Source organism: Pituophis catenifer, unplaced genomic scaffold, assembly GCF_029215685.1.
Source record: "Pituophis catenifer annectens isolate HBS135680 unplaced genomic scaffold, rPitCat1.0.hap2 SCAF_6, whole genome shotgun sequence".
Classification (NCBI taxonomy): domain Eukaryota; kingdom Metazoa; phylum Chordata; class Lepidosauria; order Squamata; family Colubridae; genus Pituophis; species Pituophis catenifer.
Genome location: NW_027256886.1, coordinates 99,749,617 through 99,773,664, shown reverse-complemented (window position 1 = coordinate 99,773,664; position 24,048 = coordinate 99,749,617). Strand labels below are relative to the sequence as shown.

At 42.5% G+C, this 24,048-nt stretch overlaps 2 protein-coding genes across 4 annotated transcripts in view; both read right to left on the bottom strand.

Annotated features, from left to right (window-relative positions):
- Positions 1-24,048, bottom strand: part of NRG3 (neuregulin 3) — a 601,472-nt gene that overhangs the window by 144,097 nt on the left and 433,327 nt on the right. The gene's annotated exons all lie outside the window — the stretch shown is intronic.
- On the bottom strand, positions 8,195-8,926 carry LOC139318234 (guanine nucleotide exchange factor subunit RIC1-like). Its single transcript, XM_070945579.1, has one exon. The coding sequence runs from the start codon at positions 8,924-8,926 to the stop codon at positions 8,195-8,197; it is 732 nt and encodes a 243-aa protein (XP_070801680.1).

Sequence of the window (24,048 nt, the reverse complement as noted above, 5' to 3'; positions counted from 1 at the left end):
ACACTGAATTGTACCTCTTCCCTGGCAAAGTTACAGAAGTGATTTTTCAGTGTCTTCAATAAGGTTTTTTTCCCTTTTTTTCCCACCGCCATGTAGTTTACAACCAATGGAAAATACATTCAGGAGCACATATTCTAATGAGGATTTAAGCTGCAGTCAACTCTCCAACTGAAATTATATACTGCTCAGCTGTTTAGGCCTTGTGCATACAAATGCAAATACCATGTTAATTCATTTCGTAACATTTACAGAGATTTAAGAGGATTGAACTCTTGCTTTGAAATATTATCCCATGCCTGATAACAATATTTACTTAATTCCAGAGAAGTCTATGAGGCCAGTCACCATGTTCTTCTCATATTACAACAGGAATGCTCACCAGATTCTTCCTATTTCTCCCTTTAATTCGGCTTATCTCAATCTTGCCTGCAAAAGAATCTTCATGCATGGAATAAACCCACCCTTACCATTGAGAGTACTGGATGTTTAGAGAAGTACAAAGAGAACAAATGGCAACATCTTCTACCAACCCCTATTTTGTAGGCAAAGTCTTCTCACAAAGTCAGACTAGAATCGGCTGTGGCCTGGTTTAATTCAATGCAGGCTTCTCTTCTGATAATCATGGAGAAGAAACATCCGTCTGCTTGAGCATGAAGGAAAGAATGTAGTGCATCAGAATTGCTAAGCTCCTCCATATGGTGGGAGGTTCATAGGACCACGTTTCCATATGGCAAAGGTTTTAATTGGCGAGGAGTTCTCCATCTAAGAAAATGAAGGGGCAGGCTTCAGCTGCTGCAGCTACACTTTGAATGGACACAAAGGACTATTCTAATAAGCCAATCTACCTTCATGCAATCCAGCCAGGAAGACTGTCCTCTCGTTAAGCATATTTCTACAAGTTTAATGGCAGAACAGAGGACATAAAAGAACTGAACAAGAATAATTATTAATTAATTTGAAGCGCATAGTAAAGGACAATCTGCTAAATTAGTTTTACTCCTAGACTGTTTGTGAATTTGTACAGTAAATAACAACACCAGGGTTTAGATATTCTAGGTCTGTGTCATGCAAGAACAGCCACCGGACAGCAATCCTATGTTTGTCTAAGTCTAAGATGAAAGTAAAGCTTTATTTTTGTATTGAACTTGCACTTGGTTTTAACTAATTTTATGATTGTTCACCATCAATCACTGGTCTGGGATGGTCTGCTATAGAAATTGAATGAATAAGAAACAAAAAAAAAAAAACCATCTGCATTGAGTCACACTGAACATTGAATGTTTCCATGGAGAAGTACAGCTTGCTTTGTTTTTAATTGAGTATTTGTTTGTGTGTGTGTGTTTAGTCCATGTTGCTTTCTCGAGAACAATAGAAAGTAATTTGTTTCTGCCTTCTTTCTTCTTGTTGTTATTAACACAGTCTCCCAGATTGTTCTGAGCAGACTGACATTGTGAGTATCTAGGAGTATCTAGGAGACCTAAGATATTGTTATAATATCTTGATGACGGGTTTTGGAACCCCGAGAGATGGCATGTGGCGAAGAGGGGGTTGAGGAGTTTTTTAACAATTTTTTTAATGAAAATTTTAAGGGGACCTGGGAGGGGGGGGAGGGGGCTGTAGAGGTGGACAAGGGGGGGTCCTTATAGCCACTGAACCTGGTGGTGGGTCAGTTGGGTGCAGCGGAGGGGACGTGGATGGTAATCTGGCCAGGGAGCAGGGGGGGGCGATAGGAAGGGCAGTGTAATTGAAATAATAAATGGGGGGGCAGGTATGACGGGCGCAGGGGGCCATATCATGTTTCGGGGGTGCGCATGCGCTGTTTACGAGCAATTGCACACTCCGGCCCCCAATGCGCGACTCGTGTCCTGGGTTGCACAGAGTCTCAGGCCCTGGGTCCATGGCTGATGTTGTGTAATGCCAAGTCGGTTGTTAATAAAGCCCCCCTCATTTGTGATCTTATTTTGGAGAGGGGTGCGGACCTGGCAGGTATTATGGAGATCTGGTTGGGCCAGGAGGGGGGGGGGTCCCCCTCGTTGATATGTGTCCACCTGGTTTCCGTGCATTTCATCAGCCAAGGGCTCAGGGGAGGGATGGGGGAGTGGTGGCAATTATTAGGGAAAGTCTTTGTCCGAGGGAGACCACTGTTCCTGAGATAGCCGGATGTGAATCCCTTTTTGTGAAGTGGGGCCATGGGGTGCAGATGGGTTTACTGACTGTGTACCTGGCTCCCTGCCACATAGCGACGACCCTGCCCAAGCTACTTGAAGTTATTGCTGGGGTGGCGGTTGATACCCCCAGACTTATTGTTATGAGGGATTTCAACCTGCCATCCGCTGGTGAGGTGTCAGAGGTGGCTCTGGAGTTCATGGCTTCCATGGCGGCCATGGACCTGACTCAGTTAGTTCAAGGCCCCATTCACACAGGGGGACACACGCTGGATTTGATTTTCGTCTCTGGTCAGTGATTGAATGATCTTGGTAGAGGGGATTTAGACATTAAACCGTTGTCATGGACAGATCATTCGCTCCTTCACTTGGACTTTCCAGCCGCTTCCCCCCGCTGCAGGGAGACGGAACCAACCAGATAGTTCCGTCCCAGGCGCCTGATGGATCCCGAAAGATTCCTGACGGAGCTTGGGCCGTTTCCTGAGACCCTGGCACATGACTCGACTGAAGACCTGGTGGCTGCCTGGGATAGTGCGGCCGCCAGAGCGTCGTGCCTTTGCGGCCTCTGACCCGATGCCGATCTCAATTGGCACCTTGGTTCTCCAAGGAGCTGAGAGAGATGAAGCATCGGAAAAGACACCTAGAGAGCATTTGAAGGACTAGTCAATCTGATTCTGACCTAACACTTGTGAGGTCTTATATCAAGACCTACCTAGTGGCGATAAAAGCGGCAAAATCTAACTATTTTTCCGTTCTTATTGCATCTGCAGAGAACCGCCCAGCCACTCTGTTTAGGGTGACCCATTCCCTTCTTCGGGGGGGGGGGAGTGCAGGAAGATCCCTTGCAGGGTCATGCTGAGGATTTTGTGCAATTCCTGCATGATAAAGTCGCTCGGATTCGGGAAGGCTTGGACTCCGACTGGGTGAATCCAGGGGGGGAGACGGGGGTAGGTCTTGAGAATATTATCTTGGAGGAGTTTGATCCTGTGACTCCCGAGGATGTGGACAGGGTTCTGCGTAATATTAGTGCTGCCACATGTTTATTGGACCTGTGTCCTTCCTGGTTGGTACTGGCCTCCTGGGAGATTACACGAGGCTGTCTCCAGGGGATTATAAATGCTTCTCTGAGTAAGGGTGCCTTTTCTGCCACCTTGAAAGAGGCGGTGGTGAGGCCCCTCCTCAAGAAGCCATCCCTGGACCTGGCTGAATTAGCTAACTACTGTCCGGTCTCCAACTTTCGTTTTGTGGCAAAGGTTGTTGAGAGTGTGGTGGCACAACAGCTTCCTGGGTACCTGGATGAAGCTATCTATCTGGACCCGTACCAGTCAGGTTTCAGGCAGGGGTACAGCACAGAAACGGCATTGGTCGCATTGGTGGATGATCTCTGGAGGGCTCGGGACAGGGGTTGTTCCTCTGTCCTGGTCCTATTAGATCTCTCAGCGGCTTTTGATACCATTGACCATGGTATCATGCTGCAGCGGTTGAGGGGGTTAGGAATAGGGGGCACCGTGCTGCGGTGGTTCTCCTCCTTCCTTTCCGACCGCTCGCAATTTGTGTTGGCAGGGGGGCAGAGGTCGACCTCGCGGTGCCTCGCTTGGGGAGTGCCGCAAGGGTCGGTCCTCTCGCCCCTTCTGTTCAACATTGTTGTGACTCCAACCTCCGAGGCCGTCTTATCGGAGGGAGAAGGCTCCGAAAGTGAAGGAGCCTCCCTCTCCAGGATCCTCCTCTCTGGCAATGCCTCAGGTGTCTCCCGAAGGAGAAGAGATTGGCCAGGAGCCAGGTATTTCCGAGCAGTCGCAGTTGGACAGTGATGGAGATAAGTCTTGGCTGGATCCACGTCAGCATCGGAGAGACAAGCACACGCAACAGAAAAGGAGGCGTGCCAGAGATTAAGCTGAGTCACTGGACCACACTCCACAGGGGATAAAAGGGGGTGTGGTGGCCATTCAGGCTCTGTGATAGACAAAATTAAACAACTAGCGAGTCACATTGTATTTCTGAAACTACGTTATCTGCCTGCCTTGGATTTAATACGGACTGGACTTGACAATTCTTTGACTTTGTGTATTTGTTTTGGTTTATCTGATGGAGGAGGAACACCTCCCTCTGTGAGTAAAGTTCTTGGCAAGCAGCTACTGGGTTGCTGCCAATTCTGTTATCGAAGGAATTTATTGTCTGCAAGTTTTATTTAACCCCTGGCTGACTGTTTGTGTGCGTGTGTGAGACGGGGACAGAACAAACATTTATGTGAAGCCACTGGGTGAGATCATCCGTGGTTTTGGGGTAAGAGTCCATCAGTACGCTGATGATACTCAGCTGTACATCTCCACCCCAGACCACCCCAATGATGCCCTTGATGTGATGCCTCACTGCCTGGAGGCCATGCAGGTCTGGATGGGGAGAAATAGGCTCAGACTCAACCCTGCCAAGACTGAGTGGCTGTGGCTTCCGGCGTTCCGATATAGTCAGCTGGTGCCATTGCTGACTATTGGGGGTGAATCTTTGCCCCCCACAGAGAGGGCTTGTAATCTGGGTGTCCTCCTGGACGCACAGCTGTCATAAGAAGAGCATATGACGGCCGTGGCCAGAGGGGCTTTTTATCAGGTTCACCTGATTCGCCAGTTGCGGCCCTTTCTGGACCGGGATGCCTTGCTCACGGTCACTCACGCCCTGGCCACCTCCCGGCTGGACTACTGTAATGGTCTCTACATGGGGCTCCCTTTGAAGAGCACTTGGAGGCTCCAACTGGTCCAGAATGCGGCTGCGCGGGTGGTTATGGGCGCGACTCATTGTGCCCATGTGACACCTCTCCAGCGCAAGCTGCACTGGCTCCCAGTGATCTTCCGGATGCAATTCAAGGTGTTGGTCACCACCTTTAAAGCACTCCATGGCATAGGACCCGGGTACCTTTGAGACCGACTTCTGCCACCAGTAGCCTCCCACCGGCCAGTCCGCTCCCACAGAGAGGGGCTCGGCCAAGGTATGTCGGCTGGTGACACCCAGGGGGAGGGCCTTCTCTGTGGAAGCTCCTGCCCTGTGGAATGAACTGCCCCCAAAATTGCGCAAGATCTCCGACCTCCGTGTATTTCGCTGTGCCCTCAAGACCCTGCTGTTCCGCCAGGCCGGGCTATCAATGTAAATGATTTTAAATTGGGTGTTTTAAATTTTTGGGTTTTAATTATTTAATAATTTTAATTATTTTTTAATTGATGTCTGTATATTTTTGTGTTTTTAATAGGCTGTACACTGCCCTGAGTCCTTCAGGAGAAGGGTGGTATAGAAATAAAATTATTATTATTATTATTATTATTATTATTATTATTATTATTATTATTATTATTATTATTATTATTATTATTATTATTATTGGATGGTTCCAAGTAATACAATTTTTTTTTATTTTTTTTTTGTAATTGGTGAGAAGAACTGGGAAGTGTGTTTCTTCAATGGTTCTCCTCCCATTCCACCTGAATCCAATCAGTGTTGGTAGGGTAGTGAGAGAAATATAGATTATTCCTGTAAAACGCAGAACAAGAGTGGAGCCATATTTATCCTTTATATGACCTGAAACCCCAGATGTGAGGCAGTTATGAAATACAGGGCTTTTGAGGGGAATAACAGCCATAATTTGATTAAGCACATTCCATGTCACGTCAGGCTAACATTGGCAGGAAAGCTGTCATATTGAGATTGATAATGTTGTTATGACCACGATTGGGAAATTATCAGGGGACTGTTCTTATCTGGGAAAACAATTGTTATTTAGCCAAAACACTTATCTTATGTAAGTAATTAAGGGGCGTTACGAGGAGATTTTTACGCTGAAACTGTATTTAAACCTATAGTCATAAGTAATCTTTACTCTCTTTGTGTCTCACATGAGCACGAAGTGGTCCCTTTTGCAAAAGGTACAATAAAAGCTCTTTGTATTGTTCATGGAGTCACCTGAGTCGCTTATCTGGGAATTTTAAATTTCACAGGTGGAGAGTTCCAGCCCTAGATCCCTTATTTATGGGATGTCAGAAGGCTAGGTTGTCTCCCCATTCCTATTTATCTCTTCATGGAACTACTGGGTAAAATCATCCATCAGCCTGGGATTAAGTGCCATCAGTATTGTGATCTATTCAATTGTGTGTCTCAAACCCAGACCAGCCAAGTAACACTGTCAAATGCTTTCTTGGTGCCTGGAGTTCAGCTCAACCTTGACAAGACTGAGTGCTTTGGTGGTGATTTTCTTCTGGCGATTTTCCATCTTTAACTCTGTCTGTAGTTATATTTCCTCAAGCAGAGTTGCTGTGTAATCTTGGGGTTCTCCTGGACTCCTGGCTCCTTCTAAAAGAGCAGGTGGTAGCTGTGACTAGGACAGACTTTGCACAAATACATGTTGTGATACATCTGTGCCCTTTTCTAGATCAGGAGATGCTGCTCCCAGCTCACTCATGCCTTGGTTGGTCTACTACTGCCAGCCTTGCATGGGGCTGCCCTTGAAGAACGTTTGGAAGCTGCATCTAGTTCAGAATGCAATAGTACACATTGTAGCAGACCTACTGTGATGCATCCACATAACATTATTGTGTGAACTGCACTGGTTCTTAGTAGGCTCCCAGGTACAATTCAAGTTGCCAGTTGCCAGGTTTATCAGGATCTCACTGATGATTTTTTGTTACAAATAATTTTAGTTTTAATTGTATTGTTTATTTTATTATTCTTCACCACCCAGAGTTCCTTCTGCTGGTAGTCCTTGTGGTAGAATCAAGATTTTTCTCCCTAAGCATTTTTTTTTTTTACTACAAGACAGGGAACAGTAAAGTACATTCAAGAAGCTGAGTTCTTGGATGTTTACTTAACATTTTTTAAAGGCTGTTTCATCTTTCAAGACTTGGCAGACTTATAACTTTGCCTCCTTCCTTCCCAAAGCAAAAATGTTTCTTGGAAGCAATTCCAAGATAGTCCAGTCTTTACTTCTGAAAAAGAATAGGTTTTGGAGAAAATGTATTTGGGAGAAGAGAAAAGAAAAAGCAAGCGATGCATAATATTCTATTTTTAAAAATATGATGCAACATACTTCATCTGGCAATATTTACTCCTTGCTGTAATAACTTTTAGCTGTACATTTCCTCTGCTTTGGCCCTCTGCTGAGGACCAATAATGAGGAGTAAATCTCAGAGACACAAGGAGAAAAACATTTTTCTGTTCATTAAGGTGGAAAATACTATATTTTATTTAAATGCTGGACTATAGATTCTACGGGCTTCCATATTCTCCTGTATATAAAAGCTGGTTCTGTTCAGAATAGAGAGATGGAGGAGGAGGAGGAGGAGGAGATCACCAAACAGCCAACTTTGGTGTTGAGCATCTATTGTGTTTGGCAACCAAAAGTGAAAAGTCATTGAGACCCAAAGCTTCATAGCAAGAAGGCTTCTCCTCCATATACTGTAAAAGAGAACATTCAGAATGGATGTTGTGTTGTGCTGTGTTGTGTTTTTCAGATTTCCTGCCAGGTCACTGTGATCCAGGTTCAGTCTGCCTTAGCTGGCACACCAAGATGAGGGTTCATTGGGCAGATGTCTTCTCCACAAGTGACTTCATTTTCTAATCATCATTCAATCAGCACATAAGTCCAGGCAAAATTATAAAAAGAAAAACACAGAAAATTAAAAAAAAAACAAAAAAACAATAGACGACTGCTGCAGGAGCAGAATATTATATATATTTATCTAACTGACAATATATTATCAGTTAGCTTAATGGTTAGGCAAAGGGAAAAAAACTCATTCCTTTTCCATTTCTTAACCAAAAAAATAAGACAAAACTCATGCAATAGGAATTATTATCCATTTTATCAGGTTGGGGGAACATTATGATGCATGTTTGGAGATGTGTCATCAGCAGCTGTGAAACTGATTTGGCTAACTTCAATTTTTATTGCAATTTCACTCACTATTAATTTCTTCATAAAATGGCAAGGCTTTTCAGACATATTCAAAGTAGCCCAACCATCAGCAGAGTCATTCTGAATGGAAACAAGTTCAAATGTTGATTAGGGTTCTAGCTAGACTGAAGATGGATATGTGGGTAGATGGGTAGATGGATAGATGGGTGGATGGATAGATGGGTGGATGGATAGATGGGTGGATGGATAGATGGGTGGATGGATAGATGGGTGGATGGATAGATGGGTGGATGGGTATATGTGTTGAACTGTTGATGGATAGATCAGTAGATGGGTAGATGGATAAATAAGTACATGGGTAGATGGATAGATGTGTTGATGTGTTGATGGATAGATAGATGGTAGATGGGTAAATGGATAGATGGATAGATGGATGGATGGATATATGGGTAGATGGATATATGGGTTGATGGGTAGATAGGTAGATGGGTGTATGGATAGATGGGCAGATGGGTAGGTGGATAGGTGGATAGATGGTAGATGGGTAAATGGATAGATGGATAGATGGATGGATGGATAGATGGAAGATGGATAGATGGATAGATAGGTAGATGGACAGGTGGATAGGTGAATAGATGGATAGGTGGATAGATTGGTTTGATGGGTAGAAAAGTAGATGGGTTGATGGATAAATGGATAGATAGATAGATAGATAGATAGATAGATAGATAGATAGATAGATAGATAGATATAGATGGGTGGATGGGTAAATGGGTAAATAGGTACATGGGTAGATGGAAAAATGGACAGATAATTTTCTGAAATAAATTGCCTTATCTATATATATATAAAAGCGAAAGCCACTCATGCATTAATCATGAAATCTTCAGAACTGTAAAGCCTACAAACTTGAAATTTGCCATGTGTGTTCCTCTTGGCTTCTAGGTGCTCACTAAGAATGATTTTTTGAAATGACCATCAGAACATTAGTATGTCCTATATTATTATAACATGTTCTGATGCTAATTAGTTAGACGTTCTACTCCCCCTCCCAACTTGAAAATAACTCTGGAGAGAATGGGATAGCATAGCACAGGCTCCTGTGGGGCAAGCCTCATGAAGAGAAAGGGCTAGAAAGCCTGAGGGAGAGAAGGGGAGTGGAGAGGAGATGTTTCTGTGGGGCAAGGCTGAGAGAGAGAAGAGGAGAGGAGAGGAGATGATCTATGGGGCCAGCCTGAGGGAGAGAAGGGGAGAGGAGAGGATCTGTGGGGCCAGCCTGAGGGAGAGAAGGGGAGAGGAGAGGAACTATGAGGCAAACCTGAGGGACAGAAGAGGATAGGATAGGAGATGTTTCTGTGGGGCCAGCCTGAGGGAGAGAAGGGGAGTGGAGAGGATCTGTGGGGCCAGCCTGAGGGAGAGAAGGGGAGTGGAGAGGAGATGTTTCTGTGGGGCAAGGCTGAGGTAGAGAAGGGGAGAGGAGAGGCTTCTGTGGGGCCAGTCTGAGGGAGAGAAGGGGAGAGAAGAGAATCTATGGGGCAAGCCTGAGGGAGAGAAGGGGAGATGAGAGGCTGGTCATAACTACTCATTAATTTTCAAACTCTAAGTGTTGATTTATCAAGCCCGATCAGCTAGTCTTTAATAATGTAATGCAGAAAGAAATTGTGTTGCTCATTTTCTCGTTTGTTTTTAATTAAATGATTGATGTGAAAATTTCCTAGGTTCACAAACATTCATTTGTAAGGGGCAGAGAAGAAGTAAAAGAATTCTCAGAACTTTCCTCCTTCCAGGGTTCGGGCTTTCCAATCCATCTCTTCATCAACATCTTTTAAGCAATCAACCTTAAAAGAATCTGGCTCTAACTTCCCCCAGACTGAGCCAAGGCAAATAAAAATTGATTCAAGACACTAGTCCACTCATCCACTTGCCTTGGATTGTCTGGGTACAACTCAAGCTATTGGCAAACTTGCTTCCATTCACCTCTGTCCCATAACATGCACTGTGAGGAAACATAGAGTGTTGGCACATGGATATTGTGGCATCAGAGTTTCTAGACTATTGCTAAGTTAGTTGATGGTTGCCTTCCTGCCTCCTTCTCTCCCTCCCATCCTCCTATTTTCTTTTATTGTTTCTTTTGTACCTTTGATTCAGACTCCTGGCAACCGCCTGGGTTTCACCCTGCAGTTTTCCTGGCAACATTTTCAGGCCCAAAAGTCACGCAACTGGCCTAGTGCCACTATACCAAACTGTTTCTCTCCAGTACTGCTTGAGATCACCCAAATAACATTTTGATGGCAGCAAAACCATTCTACTTTTCAGAACATTAAATTAGCATTGAGCTCTGTTGAGCAGAACAGAGTCGAATGCTAGCTGATGAGTCCATGAACTTGGAGGAGCAATAGTCTGTATCCTGTTTGTGTTCATGCCTTCATGCCATGGACGAAAGAGTACAGAAAAGACCAACGAAGATGATTAGAGGGCTGGAGGGCTAAAAGAAATGAAGAACTAGAGTTCTTCATTTTCTGTGTTTTCTAGAGTTTCTGTGGGGAAAGGCTGAGAATGTTATGGGTCCTCCTCTCCTAAGGAGGTCCATCTCTGGGACCAAAAAGAAAGGCCTTCTCCATGGTGGCTCCCTCCCTGTGGAACATCATGGCTTGCAGAGATAAGATTGACCCTCCCTTTTGACATTCTTCCTCAAGGCCCTGAAGACCTGGTTTTGCCAATGGGCCATGGGGACCCCAGAGTGAGATGGAGCACATTTATTTATTTATTATTTATTTATTTATTTATTTATTTATTTATTTATTTATTTATTTATTTATTTATTTATTTTTCAAACTTCTATACCGCCCTTCTCCTTTCAGACTCAGGGCGGTGAACAGCCAAGATAAAAAACATTTATACATAAAAGTTAAAAATAGATTTAAAATAATTAAATAAATTTGGCCTGTAATTTAAAACTTATCAATTAAAATCCATATCAAATTTTAAAACCAACCATAAAATCAGGACAGTCTGGCTAACTGAAAAAAAATAGGTTTTAAGGGCCCGACGAAAAGTCCGGAGGTCGGAGATCACTCGTATCTCTGGGGGTAGATTGTTCCAAAGAGTAGGTGCCACCACAGAGAAGGCTCTCCCCCTGGGGGTCACCAGCCGACATTGTCTGGCCGACGGCACCCTGAGGAGGCCCTCTCTGTGGGAGCGAACTGGCCGGTGGGGGGCTATTGGTGGCAGAAGGAGGTCCCGTAAGTACCCTGGCCCTAAGCCATGGAGCGCTTTAAAGGTGATCACCAACAACTTGAAGCGCACCTGGAAGTCCACCAGAAGCCAACGCAGTTCGCGCAGGAGAGGAGTCACATGGGAGCGCCCCGTCGCTCCCATAATCCCCTGCGTGGCCGCATTCTGCACCAGTTGGAGCCTCCAGGTATACCCCAAGGGGAGCCCCATGTAGAGAGCATTACAATAGTCCAGACGAGAAGTGACGAGTGCTTGAGTGACCGAGCGTAGGGAGTCCCAATCCAGAAAGGGGCGCAACTGGCGTATCAGGCGAACCTGATAAAAAGCCCCCTTGGCCACGGCCGGCATATGCTCTTCTAAAGACAGCCGTGCGTCCAGGAGGACACCCAAGTTGCGGGCCCTTTCCGTGGGGGCCAATGATTCACCCCCAATAACCAGCGATGGCGTCAGCTGGCTATACCGGGATGCCGGCAGCCACAGCCACTCGGTTTTGGAAGGGTTGAGTCGAAGCCTGTTTCTCCCCATCCAGACCCGCACGGCCTCCAGGCACTGGGACATCACTTCCAAGGCGTCATTGGGATGGTCTGGGGTGGAGATGTACAGCTGAGTATCATCAGCGTACTGATGGAACTCCACCCCAAAACCACGGATGATCTCACCCAGCGGCTTCACATAAATGTTGAACAGGAGGGGCAAGAGGACCGACCCTTGTGGCACCCCACAAACAAGGCACCTTGGGGTCGACCGCTGACCCCCTGTCAACACAGATTGTGACCGGTCAGAGAGATAGGAGGAGAACCACCGCAAAACAGTGCCCCCCACTCCCAGTCCCTCCAGCCGGCGCAACATGATACCATGGTTGATGGTATCAAAAGCCGCTGAGAGATCTAACAGGACCAGGATAGAGGAATAACCCCTATCCCAAGCCCTCCAGAGATCATCCACCAATGCGACCAATGCCGTTTCCGTGCTGTACCCAGGTCTGAAGCCAGACTGGAGCAGATCCAAATAGAGAGCTTCATCCAGGTACTGGGGAAGCTGTTGCGCCACCACACTCTCAACAACCTTCACAATAAAATGAAGGTTGGAGACTGGACGATAGTTAGCCAAAACAGCCGGATCCAGGGATGGCTTCTTGAGGAGAGGCCTCACCACCGCCTCTTTCAAGGCGGCTGGCAGGACACCCTTACTCAAAGAAGCGTTGATAATCCCCTGGAGCCAGCCTCGTGTAACCTCCCGGGAAGCCAGCACCAACCAGGAGGGACACGGGTCCAATAAACATGTGGTCGCGTTCAACCGTCCCAAGATCCTGTCCACGTCCTCGGGAGCCACAGGATCGGACTCCTCCCAGATAACACTCTCAAGGCCTGCCTCAGTCATCTCGTCTGCACTAACCCAGTCAGCGGCCAAGTCTTCCCGAATCTGAGTTATTTTATCATCCAGATACTGTACAAAGTCCTCAGCTGGGCCCTGCAAGGGGTCATCCCGTGCTCCCAGATGGAGAAGGGAGTGGGTCACCCTGAACAGGGCGGCTGGGTGGTTATCTGATGACGCGATAAGAGTGGCAAAATAGCTAGATTTCGCCGCTTTTATCGCCACTAGATAGGTCTTAATATGAGACCTTACCAGCGTCAAGTCAGATTCGGAACGACTGGCCCTCCAACCGCTCTCTAGGCGTCTTTTCCAGTGCTTCATCTCTCTCAGCTCCTCGGAGAACCAAGGAGCTAAGTGAGTTCGGTGCCGGGTCAGAGGCCGCAAAGGCACAACCCGGTCCAAAGCCCCAGCAGCCGCGCTATCCCAGGCAGCCACCAGGTCTTCAGCCAAGTCATGAGCTAGAGTCTCAGGAAATGGCCCAAGCTCCATCTGGAGCCTATCAGGATCCATCAGGCGCCTGGGGTGGAACCACCTGGTTGGCTCCGCCTCCCTGCAATGGGGTGTGGCAGTCAGAAAGTCAAGTCGAAGGAGCGAGTAGTCAGACCATGACAAGGGTTCAATATCTATATCCCTTGTATCAAGGCCACTCAACCACTGACCAGAGATAAAAACTAAGTCCAGAGTGTGTCCCCCTATATGAGTAGGGCCGTGAATTACTTGGGTCAGGTCCATGGCCATCATGGAAGCCATGAACTCCCGAGCTACCGCAGATGTTTCACCGATAGATGGCAGGTTGAAATCCCCCATGACCACAAGTCTGGGGGTATCAGCCGCCATCTCGGCTATGACATTGAGGAGTTCGGGCAGGGTCGTTGCCACGTGGCAGGGAGCCAGGTACATGATCAACAAATCCATCTGCACCTCACGACCCCACTTCACAAAAAGGGACTCACATCCGGCTATCTGATGTACAGTGGTCTCCCTTGGATCAAGACCTTCTCTTAGAGAGGACTTCCGGTTTGCTGCTGGCCGCCGCCAGATGTTCCTTCGGGATCGTCAGCTTCCACTGCCTGTTAGAGCCGCCTTCACAATGGAATGGCGGCTCGAAAAAACTCCGTTTCCATGAGGAAACGGAGATAGAGCCGGCTGGGGTGGGTAGAACTCTCTGCATAGTCCCAAAAGTTTTTCTTTTACTTTTGGGACAGAGCGGATGAGCTTCCCCATATCCCCAGCCGCTGCTCCGGGCTTTGGGAGACCTCTGCTATATGCAGAGCCAGGCGACAAGAGCAAGCCTGCGAATTTAACAGATTAATTAAAGAAAATGTGAGCTGGACCTGTGATACAGAATCGCAAGTATTTTACTTATTTTATAAAAACTATTCAAGAGAAAAAGGGAAAGGAAAGAGGAAAAAAAAGGACTTTTAAAATGGCGTCTGCCGAGGCTTGAGAAGAGGCTGAAAGGGAAAGTCCTTCCATTCTCTATTATTACAATGTAGCGGAATAAATACCACTGGCTACAATTGTAGACAAAACTTCGCTCCCGTGTTCTTTTTCTCTCTCTTTTTTTCCTGGGGATCGGATATTGCTTCTGGTTGGAAAGAAGTCTTTTTTTTTTTTTTTTACAAAGCTTGCCTGGGCGGAAACATGGCACTGAGACTTATAAAGTCAGACAAACAAGTAGTGGGGGGGGATTCCCCCACTAACAAGCTAAAGGAACAAGTTTTAAGTCTCCAGTCTCAGAAACCTGATTTTAATATAATAGAATTTCTCTTAGAGGAAATTGTAAGAAGGGATGAGATTGTGAATCAGCACCTTGAAAAATTTAAGCAGGAAATTAAAGAATTGGTGAAATCTAAGTTTGATTTTTTGGAGCGAAAAATTTTAAAAACGGCTAATGGCTTTTCAGAATTTATGATACAGTTGGATGCAAATACTAAGTTACTAGAGTCTAAAATGGAAGAAACTCAAGATAATTTGGACAATAGAATTCAAAAAATTGAAAATGATTTGATAAATATTCAAGATAATAGCTCAGAAGAAAAACCTAAAATGGAGGCTGATCAAAAGACTGGCAATGTAGAAAATTTGCAACAGAGGATTGAAAGAGAGGTTTTAATGGTACAATATAATTTCACTGAATATGCGATAAGACTGAGAGGTTTGCAGGAAAATAACAGAGATGATTTAAGGAAAATATCTTCTGAAATTCTACCTGGGATTTTAAAGGTTCAACCTGACGAAGTGTTTTGTAGGATTGACAGAGTTTACAGAATAAACTCCTGGATTGCAAAGCAAAGGCAATTGCCTAGAGATATGGTGATTTATTTTACAGATAAAGAAATTAGGAATAACATTGTGCAAAATTCCTTCAATTCTAATTTGCAATTGTATGGAAGAAAGATTTGGATTTACAAAGAACTCCCACCTAAGATATTAACGGAAAGGAAGAAATTTGGTTTTTTGGTGACTGAGTTAAAAAAAAGAAATATTCCATTTAGGTGGGACGTCCCAGTTGGTATTATATTGAGATATCAAGGAGAAAGATACCAGTTAAATACTGTTGAAAGAGCGGAAGAATTTTATCAAAACATTTTGAAAATGAATTTAACATCTTTAGGCACAATACAGGATAAGCAGAAGGAGTTGGAAATAAAGGGAAAATATCGAATTACAGAGACTGTACCAGATAAATTGCCTTTGGATTTTTTGGATACCCCAGCCGGATTATTTACAAATTTGAGAGAAGTGCCATCTGACTCTAACGTGATGATTTATCAAGTCAAAGACAAGTATGGATACCAACCAGATGATATACAAGGGGCAAAAAAGAAACACGAGATACAAAAACAAAACCAACAAGATCAACCTATAAAGCAGAATGAAAACCAATTAGTTGATATACAATCTGTAGAAAGGAAACCAGGATGGAAATTAAACCCACAAAAAGAAAAGAAACAAAGAAATAGGTCGTACAAAAATAGAAATTTCTAAACCAAGCAACAGTGAAGCCAGTGACTTTAAAAAATGTATGAATATGTGAAAAGATAGTGGAGGCGAAGTATTGGTTAATATTATCCTGAGGACAGTGACAGACCTCTGCATTGCCGTAATTCTGGGATGTGAAAAGAGCCTTAAACTGTTGGATTTGAATCATCTACTTTGGGTTTTTTTTTTTTTTTGTACCGATAAATATATTATAACTATCTTGAGTTACAAGGCAAGAGAGTTACGTTGGGGCATGCAGAAGATCTGGTTGTTACCCACTAGGATGATGGGAATCAATAATCCTGATGAAAGCCACAATTACAACTATATGGAATATAACTATAATGTCACTCGGCTGGTTGCTTTTACTTTTATATATATATGAGGATATTTACTACTGATGGGGGCAGATATGATTGAAGATTTTGAATAAACTGTTGCATCAGGAAGCTATGTTACCCTATTATGGATGATGGTCTTAATAATCCAGCGGAAAGACTTCAAAGAAGATATTATATGGACTATAAACTTAAAGTCATTGTCTTTTCTTTTCTATTTAGATATATTGGAATATATACGTATATATATATATATATATATATATATATGTATAGTTAATATTTCGGGTTTCTTCCCGTGTAATTGTGGATATATCCCTAAAAGGGTAGAAGCGACGTTTCGGCAGAATCCCATCTGCCATCATCAGGCTTATGCCAGTAGTCATTTTGCACTAACTGACGTTGGAATTTCAAATCTGGTGTTGGTATTCTGGGATGGCTCCACCTTTTCATTCTGATTGGTTGGGAGTCCCAGTATGTGTTTATTGGTTTGGCTTCGGGTGTATGGTCGGTTTTTCTCCACTAGGTGGCAGGGCTTCATCTTTGTGGCTGGTTTGAATATGATTTGGTTGGGATTTTTTTGTGCAATGTTTGGTCCATCTTCCACATATGGTGTCAAGATTCGTCTATCTATGAGAGCAGGTTTCCAAATAGTAGGCAGACGTGAAGTGTCATCCCGTTTATTCATGCAATATGGTCTTCTTTCCATTTCTATTGCTTCTCTGATTATCCTGCCATTGAGATGTTCTATTTTTGCAACTGTTTTTGTTTTATTAAAATTAATGTTGTGTCCTGTTGTATTTATATGTTGAACTAATGATGATGTGTGTTCTTGCTTTTGTATTGAGTTTTTGTGTTCCTCGATGCGCACACTCATTCTTCTGTTGGTCTGTCCAATGTATGTTGATGGGCAGGAAGCACATGGGATTTCATATATGCCTTGATCTTCTAATTCTATTTTGTCTTTGGGGTTTCTCAGAATGGACGATATCTTTCTATCTGTGCAAAATATGGTTTTGATGTTATGTTTTTGTAGTACTTTGCTAATTTTATCTGTTGTACCCCTTATATAGGGCAAGATGGCTTTCCCATTGTTTTGTTCCTCTTGTTTTTTATTCTGTCTTGGTGTTGTATGTTTGATCATATTGATGACTTTATTTCTACAGAACCCATTTGATGTCAGTACATTAGTTAGTGTATATAATTCAGTTTGTAAATGTGCTTCATCAGCCAGACGTTTAGTTCTTGTGGTTAATGTTTTGGCAACAGAGTTTATTTGTGCTGGATGGTGGTGTGATTTGGCGTTGAGATAGCGGTTCGTATGTGTCTTCTTTTGATAGATGGTATGTCCTAAGGTGCCATCAGATTTTTTATAAATTAATACATCGAGGAAAGGTAACTGGTTTTCTGATTCTATCTCCATGGTGAATTTTATTTTGGGATGGAGGCTGTTCAAATGTACTAAGAAGTTTTCCAATTTATCTCTTCCATGTGGCCAGATCACAAAGGTGTCATCAACGTATCTGAGCCATAATTTTGGTTTGTTAACAGTTTTTTCTAAGGCATTGGATTCGAATTCTTCCATGAAAAGATTAGCGATGACTGGTGATAATGGTGATCCCATTGGTGCACCTTCTACTTGTTTATATCTCTGTCCTCTGTGTATGAAATATGTGTTGGATAAACAATGTTCTGTTAAGTTTGTGATATGTTTTGGTAGTTGATATTTGTTTTTAATTGATGACAAGGCTTCTTTGACAGGTATTTGTGTGAATAGTGATTTTATGTCAATGTCGTGATCAAAATATAATACCATCTTGCTTTAAATTGAAGTTCCATACCCACACAACATCTATCCAACGTATTCTTAAAAGAACTGAAATGGCATTACTTAGAAATGAAATCCATAGCAAAAGATTCCTGTTAGATCAAGTAAACAAGGATCTATTAGCTTCATACTTAAAGATAAGCAATATTATTCACCCCATATTATGGGACAAAATAAAACAGCTTGCCACCTGGAGATCTGAAATAGAAACCACTCATAAAACTTACAGACATTCAAAGAAACTTAAGAAATTAGAACATAAAAAACCTCCAACCACAACACAACATCATTTAAAACAAGTAGTATACAATGCTTCCGATAGAAAATTAACAACAGCAGAAACAAATGTCTTAGCAAAGGGCTTTAATTTTGCAGTGGCACCCAATAAAATTCCAATAGAAACCATCATATGCGAAGTTGAAACCAGCCTAAAGAAACTCAGTGCTGATGATGCTGATAAAGTCAGACATGACGTCACCAACATTCTATGTACTAGTAAACCACCTAAAAGCAACTTATCAAAAGAAGAACAAAAAGCACTGCAAGTTTTAAAAAATGATAATAGCATAATGATATTACCAGCAGATAAAGGCAATGCAACAGTAGTAATGAACACAGTGGACTATGAAAAGAAACTGTCTGACTTACTTCAAGATGCCACATATAAACCCATAAACAGAGACCCAACAACATATCTAGAAAAAACCACGAAGATAAAGATAAAATCAAGTACTATAAGTAAAGAAATCCAACAAAAAATTATCCCCAGAGAAAAATCATCAAAATGCCCAAAACTGTATGGCCTCCCAAAAATACACAAAGATGGAATACCTCTCAGACCCATAGTAAGTTCCATAGGCTCACCTTTACAAAATCTAGCCAGATATTTAGCAAAACATCTTCAACCTTATGCAGAATCTGCTGCTTCATATGTACAGAACTCATACCATTTCATACAAATAATAAAAAAGCAACACATAAAAGAAAGTGACCTTCTTGTAAGCTTTGATGTTGTATCACTATTCACACAAATACCTGTCAAAGAAGCCTTGTCATCAATTAAAAACAAATATCAACTACCAAAACATATCACAAACTTAACAGAACATTGTTTATCCAACACATATTTCATACACAGAGGACAGAGATATAAACAAGTAGAAGGTGCACCAATGGGATCACCATTATCACCAGTCATCGCTAATCTTTTCATGGAAGAATTCGAATCCAATGCCTTAGAAAAAACTGTTAACAAACCAAAATTATGGCTCAGATACGTTGATGACACCTTTGTGATCTGGCCACATGGAAGAGATAAATTGGAAAACTTCTTAGTACATTTGAACAGCCTCCATCCCAAAATAAAATTCACCATGGAGATAGAATCAGAAAACCAGTTACCTTTCCTCGATGTATTAATTTATAAAAAATCTGATGGCACCTTAGGACATACCATCTATCAAAAGAAGACACATACGAACCGCTATCTCAACGCCAAATCACACCACCATCCAGCACAAATAAACTCTGTTGCCAAAACATTAACCACAAGAACTAAACGTCTGGCTGATGAAGCACATTTACAAACTGAATTATATACACTAACTAATGTACTGACATCAAATGGGTTCTGTAGAAATAAAGTCATCAATATGATCAAACATACAACACCAAGACAGAATAAAAAACAAGAGGAACAAAACAATGGGAAAGCCATCTTGCCCTATATAAGGGGTACAACAGATAAAATTAGCAAAGTACTACAAAAACATAACATCAAAACCATATTTTGCACAGATAGAAAGATATCGTCCATTCTGAGAAACCCCAAAGACAAAATAGAATTAGAAGATCAAGGCATATATGAAATCCCATGTGCTTCCTGCCCATCAACATACATTGGACAGACCAACAGAAGAATGAGTGTGCGCATCGAGGAACACAAAAACTCAATACAAAAGCAAGAACACACATCATCATTAGTTCAACATATAAATACAACAGGACACAACATTAATTTTAATAAAACAAAAACAGTTGCAAAAATAGAACATCTCAATGGCAGGATAATCAGAGAAGCAATAGAAATGGAAAGAAGACCATATTGCATGAATAAACGGGATGACACTTCACGTCTGCCTACTATTTGGAAACCTGCTCTCATAGATAGACGAATCTTGACACCATATGTGGAAGATGGACCAAACATTGCACAAAAAAATCCCAACCAAATCATATTCAAACCAGCCACAAAGATGAAGCCCTGCCACCTAGTGGAGAAAAACCGACCATACACCCGAAGCCAAACCAATAAACACATACTGGGACTCCCAACCAATCAGAATGAAAAGGTGGAGCCATCCCAGAATACCAACACCAGATTTGAAATTCCAACGTCAGTTAGTGCAAAATGACTACTGGCATAAGCCTGATGATGGCAGATGGGATTCTGCCGAAACGTCGCTTCTACCCTTTTAGGGATATATCCACAATTACACGGGAAGAAACCCGAAATATTAACTATACACACATACATACCCGTGAAAACTTACATAAACATATATATATATATATATATATATATATATATATATTTTAAGCAGAGTGGGTAGTGATTCAAAGATATTAAGAATTGTTGTGTATGGCAATTTTGCAGGAAAGTGGGTGAATAAGCTAGTTTACAGACTGATTAGTTTAAGAAAAGGGATGTTTAAGTGATATATTTAGGGGAGTGGAGGAAATGGACAGAGTTGAATAAATGTTAAATTAGGATTTATGGGGCAGGCCGCTTTAAAATGTTATATTAATATACACAAAAGATTAAATGTTAAAGCAGGATTTACTATATATTTTTAAAGCGGAAGGTGGTTTTGAAATGTAAAATAATATATAGATAAAAGTTTGAAAGAGGAGAAAAAGGGCAGATTATTGTTAAATTGGGGGTTATAAAAATATGTTAAATTAAAGTCATCATATAATGTCATAGTAGAATCTTTTCTCTTTCTCTTTTTCTTTTTCTTTTCTTTTTTTTCTTTTTTGAAATGTATGGTTAAAAGGGGATGTTATAATATTAATAATATTTCTAGTAAGTAAAGGTCAGTATTTAGAGGAGGGAGTAAGTAATCTGTTATGAATTAGGTTTTTTGTTATGAAGAAGTCACAGGGGGGGAGGGGGGGGAGGGGGGGGTTAGGGAGGGGGGGGGGAAAGGGGGAAAAACTTGTATTTGAAAACTTTTTCAATAAAAAAAAAAAGACCTTCTCTTAGAATGACCACTACCCACCCGCCCCTGCCCTGAGCTCTTGGCTGATGAAATGCACAGAAGCCTGGTGGGCACATCTCCACGAGGGGAACCCCCCCCCTCATGGCCCAACCAGGTCTCCGTAATACCTGCCAGGTCCGCTCCCCCCTCCTGAATAAGGTCACAAATGAGGGGGGCTTTATTTACTACGGACTGGCATTACACAACATCAGCCGGAGACTCGGGCCCTGAGACTCTGAGCAACCTGGGGAACGGGAAGAGCTAAGGGGACCGGGGCACGCAATCGCTCGGAGATAGCAAATGCGTGTCCTCACCACATGATACGGCCCCCTGCTCCCGCCATACCGTGCTCCCACCATACATCAAGTGGGTCATTTGATTGTGGTCTCCACAGAGGGTGGGGCTATTGATTTTCTACTGTTCCTGTATTGTAAGCCTCCTGGGGTCCCTGAGAGTGAGTTGGGTGACCATATACATTTTCTTAAATAAAACAAATAAATACAGAACAGCAACAGTGTAGCCCAATGGCATATCCTCAGCAGAAAACTACAGTCCATACTGAAATATTGTCAAATTTTGAAAGCTTTTGTGCATTTTTAACATAGCACTAAACTACTATGCTATAGAATACACATCTGATAAAATGCATCTTATCAAATGCTGTATCTTGTCTGATGCTTCCCCTCTGGCATGATTTATTTATTTATTAAATTTATAATTGTAAATTTATTTAAGTTTATGTTATCCTCTTCTGCTGGAAGCATTCAGTGCCCGAAAAGTGCTTTCTTGCATGACTGCATAAAAGCATCATGTTATTAAAGTCTGCACAACAGGGGCATATTTTCAATAAATTTATCTGACATTTATCTCAAAATAATAATAATAATAATAAATTACTGGTTTATGATGGATGGGTAATAGCTGTGTGAAATAAGAAGCGTTGCACAATTATTCAAATATTCGGAAAATAATGCAGGGCATTAATTCAAATAAAATTTCCAAGCACTAAATCTGTTGAGAACATTCGGTCCAAATCTTTAATGTATTTCTCAGTAACTTAAAAGGTATTAAAATGGATATTAACTTGAAAGGCAATGCATACATTTTGAAAATAAATGCAGAAACAGAATATAATGCAGGGAAAGTTATTGTCTCAAATATTTGAGAACCACTCAATCATTGGACAATAAAAATTAGATGGAGAGCTTTGAATCCAGAGTAAGTAGAAGGACCAAAAGAAATATTGTATTATATTGTGAGCCGCCCTGAGTCTTCGGAGAGGGGCGGCATATAAATTGAATTAAATTGAAAATTGAAATTGAAATAGATCATGTTGTTATTGTTAGCTGCAAAGTCATGTCCAACCCATCGCGACTCCATGGATAACATTCCTCCAGGCCTTCCTGTCCTCTACCATCCTCTGGAGTCCATTTAAGCTCACGCCTACTGCTTCAGTGACTCCATCCAGTCACCTCGTTCTCTGCTGTCCCCTTCTTCTTTTGCCCTCAATCGTTCCCAGCATTAGGCTCTTCTCCAGTGAGTCCTTCCTTCTCATTAGGTGGCCAAAATATTTGAGTTTCATCTTCAGGATCTGGTCTTCTAAAGAGCAGTCAGGGTTGATCTCCTCTAGGACTGACCAGTTTGCTTGCCTTTCAGTCCAAGGGACTCGCAGGAGTCTTTTCCAGCGAGTCCCTTGTTCAAAGGGCCTCAATTCTTTAATGCTCAGAACCTCATAAGGATGCTCCTTATGGTCCAACTTTCACAGCCATACATTGCAACTGGGAAAACCATAGCCTTGACTATACCACTTTTGTTGTGATGTCTCTGCTTTTTAGTATACTGTAAAGATTTGCCATAGCTTTTCTCCCCAAGAGTAAGCGTCTTTTAATTTCTTGGGTGCAGTCCCCATCTGCGGTGAATTTGGAGCCCATGAAAATAAAATCTGTCACTACCCCCATTTCTTCTCCATCTAGAAAAGCCAGGAATTGAGAGGGCCAAATGCCATGATCTTAGTTTTCTTAACGTTGAGTTTCAAGCCACCTTTTTCACTCTCCTTCTTTACCCGCATCAAGAGGCTCTTTAGTTCTTCACTTTCTGCCATTAAAGTGGTATCATTTGCGTATCTGAGGTTGTTGATATTTCTCCCAGCAATCTTAATTCCAACTTTTGATTCATCTAGCCCCGCCTGTCTCATGTTGTGCTCTGCATATAAGTTAAATAGGCAGGGCGACAGTATACAGTCTTGCCTGACTCCTTTCCCAATTTTGAACCAATCAGTGGTTCCGTGTCCAGTTCTCACTGTTGCTTCTTGACCCGCATATAGGTTTCTCAAGAGACAAATAAGATGGTCTGGTACTCCCATCTCTTTAAGAACTTGCCACAATTTGTTGTGATCCATACAATCAAAGGCTTTAGCTACAATCAAAGGCTTCTACTTCAATGAAGCAGAAGTAGATGTTTTTCTGGAACTCCCTAGCTTTCTCCATGATCCAGCGTATGTTGGCAATTTGATCTCTAGTTCCTCTGCCTCTTCAAAATCCTGCCTGTACTTCTGGTAGTTCTCGATCCATATATTGCTGGAGCCTAGCTTGTAGGATTTTAAGCATAATCTTTCTAGCATGTGAAATGAATGCAATGGTGTGATAGTTTGAACAATCTTTGGCATTGCTTTTCTTCGGAATTGGAATATAAACTCATCTCAAACAAATTGGCCATCAATAGGTACAAAAAGAGATCATCAAAGAAATTATCAAAAAGCCAAAAAGGGATGGACTTCCGGTTTGCTGCTTGTCCCTGCTGGACGCTCCTTCGGGATCGTCGAACCCACTGCCTGTAAGAGCCGCCTTTTTCAGCGGAATGGCGGCTCGAAAAAACTCCGTTTCCATTAGGAAACGGAGATAGAGCCGGCTGGGGTGGGTAGAGTCCTCTGCCTAATCCCAAAAGTTTTTTATTTACTTTTGGGAGGGAGCGG

Bases quoted from the DNA above. Each gene is read 5' to 3' on its own strand.
- LOC139318234 (XM_070945579.1), bottom strand. From the start codon at position 8,926: ATGAGTGGCTTTCGCTTTTATATATATATAGATAAGGCAATTTATTTC.